The 19,910-nt window shown below is 39.0% G+C and overlaps 1 protein-coding gene across 6 annotated transcripts in view; it reads left to right on the top strand.

Annotated features, from left to right (window-relative positions):
• eff (ubiquitin-conjugating enzyme E2 eff) overlaps positions 1 to 19,910 on the top strand; it is a 71,416-nt gene that overhangs the window by 25,774 nt on the left and 25,732 nt on the right. For 4 of the 6 annotated variants that reach the window (XM_076198866.1, XM_076198868.1, XM_076198870.1 and 1 more), the window contains exons 2-3: positions 753 to 926; positions 6,190 to 6,350. In XM_076198866.1, the coding sequence (XP_076054981.1) occupies positions 753 to 926; positions 6,190 to 6,350 (335 nt within the window). The remainder of the gene's footprint in view (positions 1 to 752; positions 927 to 6,189; positions 6,351 to 19,910) is intronic. The other 2 variants (XM_076198867.1, XM_076198869.1) reach the window with 1 other exon arrangement.

Below are 19,910 nucleotides of genomic sequence, written 5' to 3'. Positions count from 1 at the left end.
TTTGGAAGTAGGTAGAAACAACTTTGCCAACCGTGTAGTTAATGAATGGAATAAATTTCCTGCACAGGTAGTGCAATGTAGTTAAGTTCGAAGCTTTAAGAATCATTTAGATAAATACCTAAGTAAGATGCTGTAATGATTATAATTTATCTTATATTATTTGTTTTTGTTTTATCATTTGTCTGTTTGATTTTCATTTATTATTAGTTATATGTCAATTTATTATTGTTTACTATTTACCAGTTTGTTTATTATTTAAATATACCTATGCATTTATTTATGTATTTTATTTGTTATCTACATTATTATAGTTTTTATTTGTTATTTACATTATTATAGTTTTTATTTATTATTTTGTTATTATGATTTTTTTTTTTTCGCATCAGACCTAGATATGGATCAAAAGGTCTCCTGTCGGCATGCTCCGCCTTTGTAATCCTTTGTAATCCTTTGTAAAATGTGATCTTATAATTGGGATAACCTTTTCCCAATCATATCACCAAATTATGAAACATTTTATCTCTTGGGTAGTGATTCAGGGCTATAAGGAAAGATTAAGCTTTTGTATTTTAGGTAATTTATGAAGTGCTCAGGTTTTACCCAATTGTGACAGCTCTGCTATAAATTTAATAAAAATGTCTTAATCCAGTAATAATAGACTGTATATCCAGGTATCAAGCAATACTGCATTTAAATATGTATGAATTTATTTCTCAATAAAGTACCACTTATAGATGTATTTGATGCTTCAGGAACTGCAGGACCTGGGCCGAGACCCCCCAGCACAATGCTCAGCAGGCCCAGTAGGAGATGATTTATTCCATTGGCAAGCAACTATCATGGGTCCTCCAGAAAGTCCTTTTCAGGGTGGCGTATTCTTCCTAACCATTCATTTTCCTACGGATTATCCATTTAAACCACCAAAAGTAAGTACAGATCTGATATGGGTTTCTATGTTGTAATATACAAGAAAAGATCAAGTTTACACATCTGTGCAGAAAATTATTTGTTAGCCTTCAGACCTGGTCTCTCTGTTTATTACCGTTACCTCTTGATGCCTTCCCATCCCAGACTTAGGAGATCTTTTCTTGTCAATATTGGCCTCCTCCAGCCAGAACAGTGCAGTCATGTCCTATCTTTATCATATTTCCTTTAATGTTGGCACGTTTATTGCTTCAACTCGTTATTTGTACAGGTGTAAGGACCAGTTTGATTGCACTTTTTATTCTGTGTTTATACATTTCACTTTATGGAGACCATACCACTAATAACAGGGTAGGACAGATTGTTTTGGCATCTGTTTTTACCTAATTATAGTGTACAGGAGGGAGTCTCTCATTATTAGGCAGAGAAATGCTGAAGATGAACAAATTAAAAAGTTCATGCCAGGAGAAGTTTAAGTATAGGAAGTAGTGAAGGATAAAAGAAACTAGTAGAGGAAGAGTGGGTGTTTTTAAAGTAGGAAGTCGTAAAGTGTACAATGAGTGTATGTGAAGTGGGATGAGTATGGGAGGGAACAAGAGAGGCATTGAAGAGTGGGTACATACAGCACTTGACTAGTGCTCCATTTAGGCACCACTACATAGTCCAATAATGCCCTGTTGACCTCTTTCATCTATTACCCTGCCCCATGTATACTTATACTTGTCACTTCTTAAACACTGCTATTAGCACCAATCCAGTCTTTGCTCCAACCCAGCTCCAGTTACCTCTTCCTTTACGCTGGGGACCCAGCACTTCACATAGCAGCTCAACAATACTGCCACATGTCAATTCATTGAATCACACAAAAATACAATATGGCTGCCCTCTACCAAATGACAACAAATGAACACTCTAACAGCTGCTATTGTAACCTTTCCTATTACATACATACATACATATACCAAGGCTTCTTCCCCCTTACTAGGGAGGTAGCCAAAAAGGAAAAGGCATAAAATCATTCCCACCCATTCCATCCCTGAAAACATTCCACACCCCTCCACCCTCCCTCCCATCTTAGCACCTCCTAGATGACGGGTCATCACTGCACCCTGTCCACTGCCCTGGGTCAGAAGCAGTGTTGCAAGACACAGCACATCCACAGCAAGGCCGCTTAATTAAATCAGTGTCCTCCCATATAAAGGAGAGGATGGGGAGAAATCCCTTCGGGCTGCGTCAAAATTTTGCTCACACACACTACCTCACCCCCCATCCCCCCGTCCATTCCACCTCATGCATCACATCATCTTCCATATACAACCATTCTCCATTCACCAGTCTTCTGTCCTCTCCCGTCCTTCCTCAACAGACATTCCCCTCTTCCCCAAAGCCCCCTTCACCCCATCCATCCACCTCATCCTAGGACGTCCCCTCATGTTCACTCCCTCCACATCTGCCTTCCATACCTCCTTTACTAGTCTTTCTTCACTCATTCTTTCCATGTGTCCAAACCATCCTAATACTCTTTCATCAACCCTATCTCCCAACTCCCTTTCCACCCCCATTCTCCTCCTCACCTCCTCACCTCCTCATTTCTCACTCTATCTAGCCTAGTAACCCCCATCATACTTCTCAGACACTTCATCTCAAACACATTCAAGCTCCTTCTCTCTTCCTCTCTTATGTTCCATGTTTCTGTTCCATACAGTGCTGTTGGCACAATCACTCCTTCATACAGTCTCCTCTTAGCATCCATTCCCAAATGTCTATTCCTCATTACACTTTTTAATCCACCAAGGCATTTACTCGCTTCTCTCAATCTACATTCTACCTCCACCTTCACTCCACCTTTTCCTGCCACATTTGCACCCAAGTATCTAAAACTATCCACTTCCTCCAGTTACTCTCCCTTAATGCTCACTTCCAGATTACTGCCACTTTCACCCCTTGTACATCTCATCACCTTACTTTTACCCACAATTATCTTCAGCTTTCTTCTATCACACACACTCCCAAACTCTACCACCAACTTCCTCAATCCCTCCTCCAATCCTGCCACAAGCGCAGTGTCGTCCTCAAACAACAGCTGGCTCACCTCCCACTTTTCTCCATTTTCTTTAACCATCTCCAATCCCTGACCCACTACCCTTGCATTTACCTCTCGTACCACCCCATCCATGTATAAGTTGAACAGCCAGGGTGACATAACGCATCCTTGACGAAGTCCCACCTTTACCTCAAACCACTCACTCTCTCCATTTCTGATCCTGACACAAGCTCTACTACTCTCATAAAAACTCTTGACAGCTCCTAGAAACTTTCCTCCTATCCCGTATATCCACATAACCTCCCACAGTGCCTTTCTGTCTACCCTATCGTAAGCCTTTTCCAGATCCATGAAGGCCCAAAAAACATCCTTCCCCTTTCCTATAGCTTTCTCACATATCTGTCTTACCACAAAAATCTGATCTTCACAACCTCTACCCATCCTAAATCCACACAGTTCCTCACCAATTACTCCCTCTGTTCCTCTCCCAATCCTCTCAATCAAGATCCTCCCATAAGCCTTCCCAATCTCAGTGAGACACACCACAACACCCTTCAAATCATACAAAACAAAGCCCTAAAAACAATTACAGGCTGCACAAATACAACACCTACAGACCATTTACACCATGAAACAAAAGTCCTCAAAGTCAAGGACCACCTCGACATGAGAGGCACACAAACACTTGCTGCAGCCACCACAAACACATCACACCCGCTACACTACATAGCAGAACACCCACACACACCAAGAAACATTAAAACTACACCCAAAGACCTTTATTACGCACAGATACTCTCTTCTCTTCCTCCACAACCACCAAATACCAGCCTCCGGAAACATATTCATAATCATATCACTCACCGCTCCATTAACACACTGAAAGACAACACACTGCTGCATGCCAGACCCCCTGATATCCACCCTTCTGAATCCTCTCTCCCACGAAAGGACAGAGTCCACTTGGCCAGACTGCGATGCGGTCACCACCCAGCACTTCTAAGCTACCAGAAGAGGCTGGACGACCGTGTTGTGAACAGCTGCCCAGGATGTAACACTTCACCCCATACCATACAACACATAATGGAAGACTGCATTATACACAATCATGCACGCAAACAACACAACATACACTCTATAAAGGATTTGTGGGAAAACCCAGTTTCGGCTGTGGCCTTCCTTGGGGAGACGGGACTGCTCGGACAGACAGTCTAGGGAACGACAACAACAACAACAACTACACTTAACAAGCTAATCCCTCTGAAACTACTACATTATCACTTGTCCCCCTTTCCCTTGTAAATTGGAACTATATAAGCACTCCTCCAGTCCTCCGGCACTCTACCTTCTCTCCAACAAACGTTAAATAACCTCACCAACCAGTCCACCATCACTATACCTCCTTTTTTAAGACATTCTGCATGGCATCCATCCAGACCAGGTGCCTTACCTGCTTTCATCATCTTAACTGCTGCCTTCACTTCATCCTTCCTTATTTCTCCTCCATTTTCCTCACTCATCATTCTCATTTTCTTAGCATTTCCCGCTGCAGCTATCATTCCCTCCCTATCCTCCTTCACATTTAGCAACTCCCTATAATATTCTGCCCATCTTCCCCTTACTGCCTTCTCCTCCATTATCATCTCTCCATCTGTACCTTTTACCTCTTCCTCTCTTAATTTCTTTCCAAAACATCTTTTTATTACTTTCAAAATTTTCTGTCATACTCATACCCCATTTTTCATCTGCTCCTCTTTGCCTCCTTTACCTTTTTCTTTTCTTTGTACGTCTCATATGACTCCCTCGTCCTATTTTGTAACCAATCTGTGTAAGCTCGCTTCTTCTCTTCTACAACCTTCTTCATTTCCTCATCCCACCATCCCACCATTCATTACCCTTCCTTCTATTTCCTCCTGTCCTTCTTGTTCCACACACCATCTTTGCACACTTTGTGACTCCCTCCTTGAACCATCCCCATTCCTCCTCCACACCTACCTCTACTCTATCCTTCACCCCCTCCCACTCCTCCTTCAGCTTCTTCTTGTACTCCTCCTTTACCTCTTCATTTAAAGAGTTCACTCTAAGCACCTCCCTACCTTTTGTCCCTTTCCTCTTTCTCCATCTATCCTCCACTCTCAACTTACCTTCCACCAAAAAATGATCTGATATTCACCCACCCTCTCCCCTTAGCACATGTACATCCTTAACTCTTCCTATCATAATCCTATTTACCACTACATAGTCCATTAAAGCTCTGTCTACCACCCTTCCCTCCACCACCCTCTCCCATGTGTACTTATGCTTGACTTTCTTCCAAAATACTGTATTTGCTATCATCAACTCTCTTTCTTGACACATTTCCACCATCAACTCTCCACTACGATTTTTTCCTGGAACTCCACATTTCCCAACCACTCCATCAATTGGATCCTTTCATACCCTAGCATTAACCACTTCACTCCGGACTTAAATCTCGCGGGCAGCAGCCAATGCCAGCCGTACGACGTGTCGTAATAATACTCGCATCATAAAATATAGTCACCGCTTATATCGATCGTTCTCTCTTTCACCCGCGAATTTTGAAAACCACAGAGAATGGGATTCAGGGCACATTTGGGAGAATGTAAAAACACAGGGGCGACTACAATAAATATAATCAAGACGCCGATATGGCAGCGTCGCTAATCCACTTGCTCCTCATGACGCATACGTAGGCGGCACCGTATGGAAGGAGTTAAGGTCTCCCAGTACTATTACATTTACACTTCTCCCTAAACCCTCTATGCACTCATTTAAATATATCCAAAAGGCCTCCCTTTCTTCTACACTCTTCTCATTGCCAGGCCCATATGCACTTACAAAAACCCACATCTCCTTTCCCAGTTTCACCTTCATCCACATTATCCTTGAGGAAACCTCCTTCCACTCCACTACACGTTTACCTATCTTTTCACTTACTAGTATAGCCACCCCTTCCCTCCCTCGCCCTCTCTTCACTCCTGATAACCTCCCACTTACACTCCCAAACTTACAATCGCCCTTCCCTTTCAGCTTAGTTTCACTCAAAGCCAACACATCCATCTTTCTTCTCACAAACATACTACCTATCTCTTCCCTTTTACTCTCATCTGTACCACATCCACACACATTAAAAGACCCAAACCTTAGGGTGCTGGTCCGAGAACTTCCAGACCCTCTTATGCCTTTGCTTTTACTTTTAGGAATGTCCCCTGTGGGGCTACAAGGAGAAGGATGCCCAGTCCCACTCCCCGTCCCTTTCTTCTCGCCTCTTACGATCCAAGTGGAAATACTTGGTGGCAGTATTCTTTTCCCCCACCACAGGGAATTCCCTCACCACAGAAAAAGAATACTCAGAGAAATGGTACAGGACAGCAACAAGTGGTTGGGGGACAGCATAACGGAGGGACAGTCGTAGTATAAAAGTGTCATCATTTTTCTATGAACAGAGTTTTCCTCTATCATAGACAAAATGATGTGTGGCTCTGGTCTGTAGGGGCACCCCATATAGACCCTAAAGTATCGACTGTATGCTACTTTGCCACAATAATAAGCAGCCAATACCCCAGACGGAGACCTTTCCTATTAAATACATCTAATATATTCCCTCCTCGTTAGGGCTTACCTGTCATCCTATACTTCCCTAGTATCTATTGGCTCATCTCTTACTTATGGACAGACCCCCCCCCCCCACCCTATACCAGTATATTTACATTCCTCCCAAAATTCAGTATATACAATAAAAGTAATACAAATCATATACACATGCCTATAGTATATGGCCAAGTCAGACCATACCCACTGTTCACCTAACCTACATCTATCCAACACCAATTTGTTCTATCCATCTTGTCTTGGATCAGAGGGAAGTAAGACAAATATTTGTATCAGTCAGATGTGATTAACATCTTTGTGGTGGTTTCATCTAGGGCAGTTTGATTCCAAGGCCAGGCCTCTCCTGTGGTGGTGCTGTATTAGAACTGAATGGTGTCCTGAACAAGTGTGTGCTGGTGTGGTTTTCTGTGGGGCTGATGTCTAGGGAGTGGGTGTTGAAGTCTTAAGTTTGGCAGTCTGTCTTGAAGTGTGGGAGAGAGAAATGGATCATTACCCACCCCTGCATAAAGAAGCAAACAAAATATCAACCACTTTCCAGAAGACTACAAGAAAAATTTACACCCTAACCCCACACACAAAATTAGATAGCAACCTTAAAAAAAAATCTGAAAAATCACAAATCTACTAATAGGAAAAAGAATGAGAAAAAACTAATCAACAAAATAGATGGAAAAACTGATGACAGCAAAATGTGAAGCCCCACATCACTGTGAAACAAAGGCACCACCAGTTTGCCAAGGATCACAAAGACTGGGACCTCATTCAGTGGCGTAAGGTCCTTTGGACTGACAGAGTTACCTTTTGTACAAGTAAAACCAAGGGAACAAAAGTGTGGAACTCCCTATCGCATCAGCATGTGACCCATGCTTGATGGTGACGAGTGTTAACCATCTGCCCTATCTTATGGGGAACCTTGTAATACTCCCTAAGGGCCAGACTGTCAACTCTGAGTGCTATATATTAACCTTCTGTAGGAGAATTTAGGGGGAGCATTTTGCCATAACTGGATGTGAGATCCTTCAGCAGGATGGCACCCCTTGCCACACCTCATGGGTGGCCAAAAAGTGGCTCAGTGACAGTGAGGTCAACTACATAGAGGATTGGCCTGGTCAGTCACCCAATATTTCCCTCATAGAAAACTTTGTCAGGAGGAAATTCCAGCTTCCCACTGTCAGAATTTGGCTGATTCTGTCCCCAAGAGACTCCAGCAGGTTATCAAAGCCAAGGACTTCCGCATCAGAAAGTAGCATTTGTTACAAAGGAGGAACGTGCCAACAGTAGACATTTTGGTCCATAACTAGGTCGGATGAAAAAAATTGCAATGATGAATAAACAAATAAGAAATATAAATGAATGATAAATGATAAATAATAATAAACAAACAACACAAATAAGTAATAGAAAATAAATGGCAGGCATTACAGCATCTTGCTAAGGTGTTTAAACAAATCTCAAAGCTTGGAACTGAACTACATTGCACTGCTTCTACAAGAAGTTTATACCATTAATTAACTACATGGTTGATGAAGTTGTTGTCGTTACCAAGACTGTCTGTCCGAGCAGTCCCGTCTCCCCAAGGAAGGCCACAGCCGAAACTGGGTTTTCCCACAAATCCTTTAGAGAGTGTATGTTGTGTTGTTTGCGTGCATGATTGTGTATAATGCAGTCTTCCATTATGTGTTGTATGGTATGGGGTGAAGTGTTACATCCTGGGCAGCTGTTCACAACACGGTCGTCCAGCCTCTTCTGGTAGCTTAGAAGTGCTGGGTGGTGACCGCATCGCAGTCTGGCCAAGTGGACTCTGTCCTTACGTGGGAGAGAGGATTCAGAAGGGTGGATATCAGGGGGTCTGGCATGCAGCAGTGTGTTGTCTTTCAGTGTGTTAATGGAGCGGTGAGTGATATGATTATGAATATGTTTCCGGAGGCTGGTATTTGGTGGTTGTGGAGGAAGAGAAGAGAGTATCTGTGTGTAATAAAGGTCTTTGGGTGTAGTTTTAATGTTTCTTGGTGTGTGTGGGTGTTCTGCTATGTAGTGTAGCGGGTGTGATGTGTTTGTGGTGGCTGCAGCAAGTGTTTGTGTGCCTCTCATGTCGAGGTGGTCCTTGACTTTGAGGACTTTTGTTTCATGGTGTAAATGGTCTGTAGGTGATGTATTTGCGCAGCCTGTAATTGTTTTTAGGGCTTTGTTTTGTATGATTTGAAGGGTGTTGTGGTGTGTCTCACTGAGATTAGGAGCCCATGCAGGACTCGCATAATTCATCACTGAGCGTATGCATTGTTTGTATATTGTTATATTAGTTTCTTTGTTTTGTCCAAATGTTGTTCCAGTGATTGACTTAAGTGCGTTAAGTCTAGGTGTGCATTTGTTTTTTATGTTTGTGAGGTGTTGTTTGAAAGACATGGATGTATCGTATGTTACACCAAGAATTTTCGGTTGATGAAGTTGTTTCTACCCATTTCCTGACAGTTTGAGACCATTATTTCTTGTCTGATTCTCATTCAATGTAAATATTGTCACTTTTGATGTCAATTCCCTTTAGAATCTTAGACCTGTATCAAGTCACCTATGATTTTTTTTTTTCTTTTCCTTCTTCAGAAAACGGATTCATATGTTTTATTAAATTTTTGTACTGGACAATTTCTTTTTTATATTTGGAATCATTTTATGGCTTGCCATTTTACTTTTTCCAATCTGACAATGTCTAATGAGATTCGGTGACCATACGGAAACAGCTTATTCCAAATGTGGATAAACTAATGATTTATATAGCTTGTTTATGAGAGAGACATTTCCACCATCAACTCTCCACTACGATTTTTTCCTGGAACTCCACATTTCCCAATCACTCCATCAATTGGATCATTTCCTACCCTAGCATTAAGGTTTCCCAGTTCTATTACATCGATATTTCTCCCTAAATCCTCTATCCACTCATTTAAATCTATCCAAAAAGCCTCCCTTTCTTTTACACTCTTCTCACTGCCAGGCCCATATGCACTTACAAAAAACCACATCTCCTTTCCCAGTTTCACCTTCATCCACATTATCCTTGAGGAAACCTCCTTCCACTCCACTACACGTTTACCTATCTCATCCAGGAGGTGCTAAGATGAGAGGGAGGGTGGAGGGGTGTGGAGTGTATTCAGGGATGAAATGGGTGGGAATGATTTTATGCCTTTTCCTTTTTGGCTACCTCCCTTGTAAGGGGGAAAAAGCCTTGGTATATGTATGTATGTATGTTTATGAGAGATGTACATTTGAAGTCAAAAGATTGCACAATCAGTCCTAGAATCTTATTTGCTTTCTCAGAGGCTGAAATACAATGCTTAGATGATTTGAGATAGTTACCGACATGTTTTTTATGTATGTATGAAGCTCGCTGGCTGAGTGGGTTAGGGGGTCGTTACTTGCGGCAAAGGTCGAGGGGATGGCGGTTCAAATCCTGCCACGGGCGAAGTTGAACCAAGGGCATGGTTCATTAAATTCCTCGCTACAAAGTCCTCTGTAAGGGGCACCGTCCTAGCCTTCCGATGGGAGGAGTTTGTGGCATTAAACCATATCACCATACCATATATACAGTGGAACCTCGCTATTCATACAAAATCCAATCCAGGAGGCTGTTCGAATGGTAAATAATTTTTTCCCATAAGATATAATGTAAATTGGATTAATCCGTTCCAGACCCTTTTAGGCTTGGTTGAATCACTAATCTTTTTTTGGACCCATTGCTGCACTAATTTTAATAAAAAAAAAAATGGCAAAGTAGCACAAAGTTTCACGAAGCTTGCGTGGATGATGCGTAGTGTACAGAAGTTAGCACGAGACTGAGCTGAAGCAACCACGTGGCGCAGCTAGTAACAAGGTGACGCTGTCCGAATCACGGGGCAAGCATACAAATGACGAGATGAATTTTACTTGAACAAGTTGGATGAGTAGAGAGGCGGACGAATGGTGGGGTTCCACTGTGTGTGTGTATATATAGACATACATATATACATATACCAAAGGCTTTTTCCCCCTACACAGAGTAGCCAAAAAGAAAAAGACGTAAACACCACTCCCACCCATTCCATTTCCTATATATTCCACTCCCCTCCTCCCTCACTCTCATCTTGAAATTTTTTGCGTATATTTTCTGAGTATGCAATATGATTCATGCTGAGGTTCTGGGATAAGGTGTTAGAATAATAAAAAACATACTCAGGTTACATAAGCAGAATAATATATATGTATGTATATGACACAAACAAACACATATTCTCGTATATTGTATTTTATGGCATAAAATATGCACTTTTTTTTTTTAAGCATTTAATGGTTAAAACAAGTTCAGTACTGAATGTGTCAACTGTATGTAAAGATCGTTTTTCTTTTTTAGCCTTATTGTGTGATATATTTCTCTTTGGACACAATGTTATGTTTTTTTAGGTTTGTGTTTTACCATTATTTTGATTCTGTAAGGTAATCTCAGGCTAGCCATTGATAGGAGTGTGTTGAGACATCTCTAGGTATTACTGATCAGGGGGGACTGGCAAGTGTTTTTTATGCCATAAAGTACAGTATATGACATACACTTGACCCTCTATTGCACATACTTAAAAAGCTGCACATATTGCACATGAAATTACTGCTATCACACCTGTCATTCAAAAACTCCCAGGTTAATACATCCCTTAATAGTTGAGTTTCTTTATATACTTTTACTGAGAAATAGTTCACATATTTCCCCAATTGTTGGTGTTGCAATCTTTACAATAAGTTCAATGTTCTCTCTATATTATATCAATTCTATTTTTTTTATCATTATCAACAGCATAAGAGAGGAAGAGAGAAGGAGTTTGAATGTGTTTGAGATGAAATGTCTGAAAAGTATGATGGGGGTTACTAGGCTTGATAGAGTGAGAAATGAGGAGGTGAGGAGGAGAACGGGTGGAAAGGGAGCTGGGAGATAGGGTGATGAAAGAGTATTGGGATGGTTTGGACACATGGAAAGAACAAGTGAAGAAAGATTAGTAAAAGAAGTGTGGAAGGCAGAGTGGAAGGAGTGAATATGAGGGGGTGTCCTAGGATGAGAGGGGTGGATGGGGGTGAAAGGGGCATTACAAAAGAGAGGAATGTCTGTGGAGGAAGGACAGGAGATAGGGGTGAATGGAGAAGGGTTGTGTATGGATGATGCTGCGATGCATGAGGGTGAGTGGGTGGGGGATGGGGGGGGTGAGGAAGTATGTATGAGAAAAATTGACACAGCCCGAAGGGATTTCTCCCCATCTTTTCTTCTGCATGAGGGGACGGAGAGGGGGGGTTGCCGAATTTGTGAAGCGGCCTTGCTGTGGATGTGCTGTGTCTTACGACACTGTTACTGACCCAGGGCAGTGGACAGGATGCAGGGATGACCCATCCAGGAGGTGCCAAGATAACAGGGTGGAGGAGAGTGGAATATATAGGAAATGGAATGGGTGGGAGTGGTTTCTATGCCTTTTTCTTTTTGGCTACCCCCCCATGTAAGGGGGGAAAAGCCTTTGGTATATGTATATTATTATTATTACTATATGGCCAGTATACTGGTGGTGGTTTAACACTCATTAGCAGGAAAAAATATATATATACTGTTTTATTTTACGGAGCCTTTTTTTTCCCACCAGTCATTTTTGATACTTCCAGAGCCATGTTTTTGCAGGTTCGATTTCTTTCAAATATATATATATATAATAATTTTTTTTTTTTTTTTTTTTTTTTTTTTTTTTTTTTTTTTTTTTGGGGGGGGTGGAGAATAAGATGCATGCAAATTTACAGGTTATTATTTTAATGTATTGATACAAACATGTCAAATTAGTTAATGGATTTCAATATTATGCAAATTACTGAGTTTCCTTAAGTTGTATAAGATCCACTTGCAGATTTTTGTAGAATAAAATTAGTAGTTTCTGAGTTTCTGCTGTTCTGCATAGTACTATGCAGGTCTTCTATGGTAGCAGTACAAGGTCACTATGTAATTTTCATTACTTGATATTAATCTAGTTATAACAACCTAATAGGTTAAACCTGTTTATATGATTATTTGATTAATCCATTAGCATGTAGTTCTCAACTTCTCATTCTCAATGCTCAGTTTACACTAGCTCTTTTAATCAGTTTTACTCACTCTTTAACTCTTGCACTTTGAATTTTTGATGATTCGATCCAGTTACTGTTATTTAGTCAATGGTGCATTGTACATGTAGTCAGCGCGTTGATTGGGCAGCTAGCTGCATGCAACCAATGAACTTCCCTGCATACAGGTGCCATGCAATTCGCAACTAGTGACATTATGTAGCACGATAGTTGTGTAAAGTCTAGTCAACATGTACTGGTATATGCGCGCATGCAGCTGATACGAAGCTAGGCTAGGTAAACCATTGAACTCTAGCAGCTATACCGCATACACATACGTACGTACATCAAGAAATTAAAGTTGATCGATGCGTTGCGTTAATGATATCGATTGATAATGCAGTGATTGATCATGGGTAAGTTGTGTTTGCTCTGATCCTTTCATCAATGGTGATGGGATTCAGGGATTGCCAAATGATGGATAATGCATGAAGAATGTTGAATCTTGCCGCGGGAGTGTTTTTTTGTGGGGGATCGCTCCCGCTATTGGATTTGCGAGAGCGACATTGGAACTTTCCCGAGCGAAATCGCTCATCGCTCCCGTGTATTTTTTTCGCTGCTCATTAGTTTCAAATGATAGAATTAATGGTTCCATGACTAGACAGTTTGAAAATTATTTTAGTTTATTTCTGCTTGATAATGGAAGAACTGCATTTTTATTGTCCTGTGTATGTTCCTATGTCTTTTGAGGTTGTTGATTATTTTGACTTTCACATTAATTTCTGTTATGGGATTCAAAATGTAAATATTCAGTAAACCACATAAAAGAACAGATGCAACTTTTACTCCCATCGTTTTATATTTTTGACTGAGAACTAGCTTTTTCAGCTCAAGTTGATGCAAGATCAAATTTCTTTCATCGATTTTGATCATTTACTTCGGCTGCAAGAGTGATAGGTAATCCTTCAGTATAGGGTTGTAGACTCCACAGTTTTATTATTTATGTAAGCCAGAAATCTACAAATGTTTTGAAAACAGTAATTTACCATTATCATTAATACAATTAATATATTCATTGATTCCATGAGTAGGCTATTCGGAAATTTAGTTTTCTTAAATAGGTCGATTTTTGTATTTCTGATTTTCTTAAATTTTAAGTTGACATTTTTAATATTTCAATAAGTTATTGTTTGCTTTTCAGCTTTTGTCCTTTGGAATAATTTGTTTTTGATAATGAGGAATTAGATATTGTTTATTTTATCTACAAATGCATTCAGCCCATGATACCAGTCAGCCGCAAAGGCAAAGCAGTATCCTAGTGTCCAACTTGCATTTGTGGCTACTGCACAACAATAGCGTAGTTACCTCCATCCCGTCCCCCCACCATTGCCCAGCAGAATACTGCAGCACCTGTGCAGAAAGTTAAAAAGAGAAGGAACTTAACCTATACTTAGTAGTTAGAAATTGTGATGATTGACAAAGGAGAAACTAAGCGTGATGTTGGGAAAAAAGTTTGGAATAAACGAGTCAACAGTGCATAGAATTTACCAAAACCTATGTTGCTGTTATAATTCTTGATTAATTTTTTTTTTATACTGTATTATTTCTTCATTTTATTACTATTATATGGTATAAAAATGGGCAAAATGTGACAAAATGACAGCTTGGAGGTCCTAGTGTCAGTTTGAATTATAGGTTCTTCTGTTCGGCTATCGCAATTTCGGGTACTGGGCAGTGATAGATGCAACAATTAGGTGTGATAGTGGAGGGTTCAGTTGTTTGTGTGTATGGTATATATAAATATGCTTGCTACACACACACACACACACACACACACACACACACACACACAAGAGAGACTAGCAAAACTTGAACTACAGACACTAGAGCAAAGAAGAGAGGAGATTTGATAGCTATTTACAGAATCATGAAAGGCATAGAAATTATTGATAGAGAATCTGATAAAATGGGATGATAGAAATACAAGAGGGCACGGAAAGAAAATCAAGAAAGACAGCTATAGAAGAGATCTGAAAAGGAACAGCTTTCCTCAGAGTAATTGACAGTTGGTGTGTGCATAAACAATACATGAATTTAAAAATAGTTTAGATAAAATGAGATATGAAGACGGGACACCACGAGCATAGCTCCCCTTCCCGTAAAATACAACTAGGTAAATACAACTAGGTAAACTAGGTAAATACACACACACACACACACCCTTTCACCGAATGGACGGCGAGAACTGGTGTTCCAAAGAAAAAGGAAAAACTACGTGGATCTCAACATCCAGAGAAGTGCCTTTTGTATTTATAGGGAAGGGGAGTGCTCGTGGAATAGTGGGGAAGTGATAGGGAAGGGATATTGAGGGAAATGGAAGGAATTGAGGAAGGGGAGGACTTGGTCCAAGAGTCAAGGCGGATTGTAAACAAACGCCGAACGGATGACTTGGATCTCGATGATGGGACTAACAAAATTGTAAAGATCAGAAACATAGATAAAAGCAGTTCAATGGAAGGTGAGGATAATTTTCAAGGATTTAATGAGGGGGGGCGGATACCAACCTCCCCCGACTGACAAAACTGGAGGAAAAACTTGAACAAATGACTGAGCATTGGGAGATTAGGTTTGGCAAGATGTCAAAAATTGCCGAGAAGTTTGAAAAATTGGAAGAACTAGAGAAGGCGAACAAAAACTTAACTGATGAAATAGAAGACCTAAAAAGACAGTTAAGAGAAGTAAAAGTGGAGAATGAAGAATTAAAAAAGAACAATAGAGACAATAAAGAAACAATAGCAAAAGAGGCAGAGGGGTGGAGGAAGATACAAGAAAATAGTAAAGTTGCATTTTCTGATATAATTAAACAGCAAATGAAAGAACAAACTGAAGACTCAGTTATCAAAGTGATGAGACAGCAGGAGAATATTGTAAGAGACTTAGCAGACAAAAAGAAATGTATAATTATATTAGGAATGGAAGAGAAACATAACCCAGATAGAACCACAAGAATCAAAGAGGAAAATGAAAAAGTAAGAAACTTACTAGAATTAGTTAAGGAAGATGAGCCAGAAATAATGAAACAAATCGAAGAGAAATTCAGACTCGAGAAATATAGTACAGACAAGACCAGACCAATTAAGATTAAATTCAGGTCACAAACGACGGCAGAGAATATCTTGTCCAAAACAGGGAAACTAACAACAAGTGAACAATATAAAAAGGGAAATGAATAAAGAGGAAAGAGAGGAGGAAATAAGGAAAAGACATGAAGCTAAGAAAAAAAACGAGACCAGAACGGAGACAGAAAAACAAGAATTCTACTGGAGAGTAGTGAATATGAAATTGAAGCAATGGAAAATAACAGAGAGAAACACAAAAGAAACAGAGAATACAATGGAAATAACAAAGTTAAAAGTATCCTACACAAATATAGATGGATTAATAACATGACTGAATGAACTGAACAAATATCTGAAAGAAAAAGATCCGAACATAATGGGAATTGTTGAGACAAAATTAAAAGGTCCACTACCACCCAACAGCATAGGACACAATGCATATAATTATTGGATTAGAAACGGAGAGAAAAAACAAGGGGGTGGAGTTATGTTCCTGACTAAGAAGGATATAAACGTGAAGAGCGTCACATATGGGAACAATAGAGTAGAGATGATCATGATAGAAGTAGAAGATAGAGATAAGAAGAGCAGAAAGTTTGTAATAAACTATGTGCCCCCAAAAACAGCCTCATGGGAAGAGAATGAACATAAAAGCATGTTAGAAGACACAAGAATAACACTAAACAAGATAATGGAAGATGTAGGAAGAATAGTTATGATGGGCGACTATAATTGCAAAGAAATATGCTGGGAAGAGATGACCGTAAAGGGTGGAGAAGACTCATGGGGAAGTGTTCTACTTGAGATGATTACTGACCACACAATGACACAATGGATCCAAGAGAACACTAGGTATAGAAATGAAGAAGAACCATCGAGACTAGACCTAATAATCACATCAGAACCTGAAATAGTGGAAAAGATAGAATACCAGGCACCAATAAGCAAAAGTGACCACATATTGATAGAACTTAGAACTAATGAGAAAAAATACATGAAAAGAAATGAACAATATAGAAAAGGAAGATTGATGTATGAAAAAGCAAATTTTGATATAAGAGAATTCTTCCAAAATGAAAACTGGGAAAGAATACACAAAGAAGATACAACAGTAGAAGAGAAATGGAATATTTTGACAAAAATCTATAAAAAAAGGAGTAGAAAAGTATGTCCCAAGACAAAAACAAGAAAAAGAATATGTAAAGTGCTGGTACAACAAAAGTTGTAGGGAGATAAAAGACAAAAGAGAGCCAAATGGAAGAAAAACAGAAGACCAGAAAAATGGAAAATATATACTTGTTATAGAAATGAATATGTACAAGCGTGCAGAGAGGAAAAGAGAAAATATGAAAAAGATGTCATAGAAAAATGTAAAGATCAACCAAAACTATTCTACAGATTTGTAAACAACAAACTGAAAAACAAACAAGATTTGGAGAAATTAAGACAAGGAGGAGTTGAATACACAGAGGAAATTGAAATGGCGGAAATTATGAACAAACATTTTAAATGTGTTTACAAGGGAGAACATACAACCTGAAGAGATTGAATGGAAAGAGAGAGTCCCCCCTATGAAAGAAATAGAAGTAACAAAGAATGAAATATTGAACCACTTGAGTACTAATCTTGATGTCAGAAAATCGCATGGACCAGATGAAATAGCAAACTGGATTCTGAAAGAATGCAGGAATGAACTAGCAGACATAATACATAGCATAATAAACAGTTCCTTGAAAGAAGGTAAAGTTCCAGAAGATTGGAAAAACGCAAATATAGTACCTATATATAAAGGGGGAAATAAAGAAGACTCTAACAACTATAGGCCAGTCCCTCTAACAAGTACAATAGCAAAAATTTGTGAAAGAATTGTCAAAAGTAGATGGGTAAAATATTTAGAAAAAAAAAACTTGCTAAATCCAAGGCAATTTGGATTCAGACAAGGACGATCATGCGTCACCAATTTAATATGTTTCTATTCAAGGCTAATAGATATAATACAAGAAAGAGATGGATGGGCTGATTGTGCATTTCTAGACCTAAAAAAAGCTTTTGACAAAGTACACAAGTTGCTTAAGAAATTAGAAACTGAAGGAGGAATACAGGGCAAACTGCTAAATTGGATGGAAGACTTTTTGCAAGAAAGAAAAAGAGTGATAAGAGACCAACACTCAAAATGGGATGAAGTAATAAGCGGTGTTCCACAAGGAACGGTTCTGGCCCCAATAATGTTTGCTATATATATTAATGATATGGATGAAGGAATTGAAAGCTATATGAGCTTCTTTGCAGATGATGCAAAACTATTGAAAAAAGTGAACACGGAAGAAGATTGTGAATCACTACAAAGAGATCTAAATATAGTACAGGAATGGAGTAGGAAGTGGGAGATGGAGTTCAATACAAAGAAGTGTAGTATAATGGAATTTGGAAAAAGTAAAAACAGAATAACAAGATCATATAAATTGGGAGAAGAAGGAATAAAAAAAGTAGAAAATTAAAAAGACCTGGGAGTCATTGTTATGAATAATATGTCACCTGAGAAACATATAAATAAGATTTTTGGAGAAACCTATAATTTAGTAAGAACAATCAAAGTTGCATTTACATACGTGGATGAAGAAATGGTGAAGAAAATTCTAATCACCCTGATAAGACCAAGATTGGAATATGCAGCAATGATATGGTCAAGTACAAAAAAATGTATAAAAAAAACTTGAAAGAATACAAAGAGCAATTACAAAATTGGCACCTACACTCTCAAAACTATCATATGAAGAGAGACTAGCAAAACTTGAACTACAGACACTAGAGCAAAGAAGAGAGAGAGGAGATTTGATAGCTATTTACAGAATTATGAAAGGCATAGAAATTACTGATGGAGAGAATCTGATAAAATGGGATGAGAGGACATGGAAAGAAAATAAAAAAAAGACAGCTATAGAAGAGATGTGAAAAAGAACAGCTTTCCTCACAGAGTAATAGACAGTTGGAACAAGTTAGATGAGAAAGTGGTGTGTGCAAAAACAATACATGAATTTAAAAATAGTTTAGATAAAACGAGATATGAAAACGGGACACCACGAGCATAGCTCCCCTTCCCGTAAAATACAACTAGGTAAATACACACACACATACATAAACTGGGATAAATTCTCCAAAGTGGAAACAAAGATGGAAGACAAATAGAACATACTCAAAGAAAAGTACAAGGAAGGAATTGATAAATATGTACCAAAGAAGAAGCAAAAAGAGATTTATATAAAGTGTTGGTATAACAAAAGGTGCAGTGAGGGAGTGAAGTGTTACATGAACTTTGCTGACAATGCCAAATTACTCAAGAGAAGATTACAGAAGAAGATTGCAGATTGCTACAAGAAGACCTGGACAAAATATGGGAATGGAGTCAGGTGTGAAATGAACTTAACATTAAGGTAGTGTAATGGAATTTGGAAAAAGCAAAAAATAGAATATCGGGTAATTATAAAATTGGTAACAAGGAAGTAAAAAAAAGTATTCAGAAAGGGACCTGGGAGTGATTATCTCAAGTGACTTGACACCTGATAAACATGTCAATAAATTAGTTGGAGATACTTTTAACTTAAGACCAATTAACGTGGCCCTCAACTACATGGATGAAGAAATGGTAAAGAGAATAGATAGTGGTTGCACTAATAAGACCTAAACTAGAGTATGCTGCAACACTATGGGCACCTAGCAAAAAAAAAAAAAAAAAGGAATTCAAAGCACCAATAAAAATGGCACCTACACTATCAAATTTTACATGTGAAAAAAAAAAAAAATTGGATAAATTACATCTATCAAAACTGGAATAGAGAAGAGAGGTGATTTGTTGACCATTTACAGAATTATGAAAGGGATAGAAATTATTGATAGAGACTACTTATTAAAATGGAACAGAAGAAAAACAAGACACAAAAAGAAGCTAAAGAAGGACAGTTACAGAAGAGATTGGATAAAGAATAGCTTATCACATAGTGATTGATGTCTGGAACAAACTAAAATGAGAAACAGTGAGTGCTAAAACTATACAATATTTTAAGAATAAACTGGATGCAGAGAGATACGAAAACGGGTCA

This window comes from Oratosquilla oratoria, chromosome 15 (genome assembly GCF_046742065.1).
Source record: "Oratosquilla oratoria isolate Oo_2021 chromosome 15, ASM4674206v1, whole genome shotgun sequence".
Taxonomy (NCBI): Eukaryota; Metazoa; Arthropoda; class Malacostraca; order Stomatopoda; family Squillidae; genus Oratosquilla; species Oratosquilla oratoria.
The sequence above is the reverse complement of the archived record's forward strand: the minus strand, read 5'-3'. Positions and strand labels throughout refer to the sequence as shown.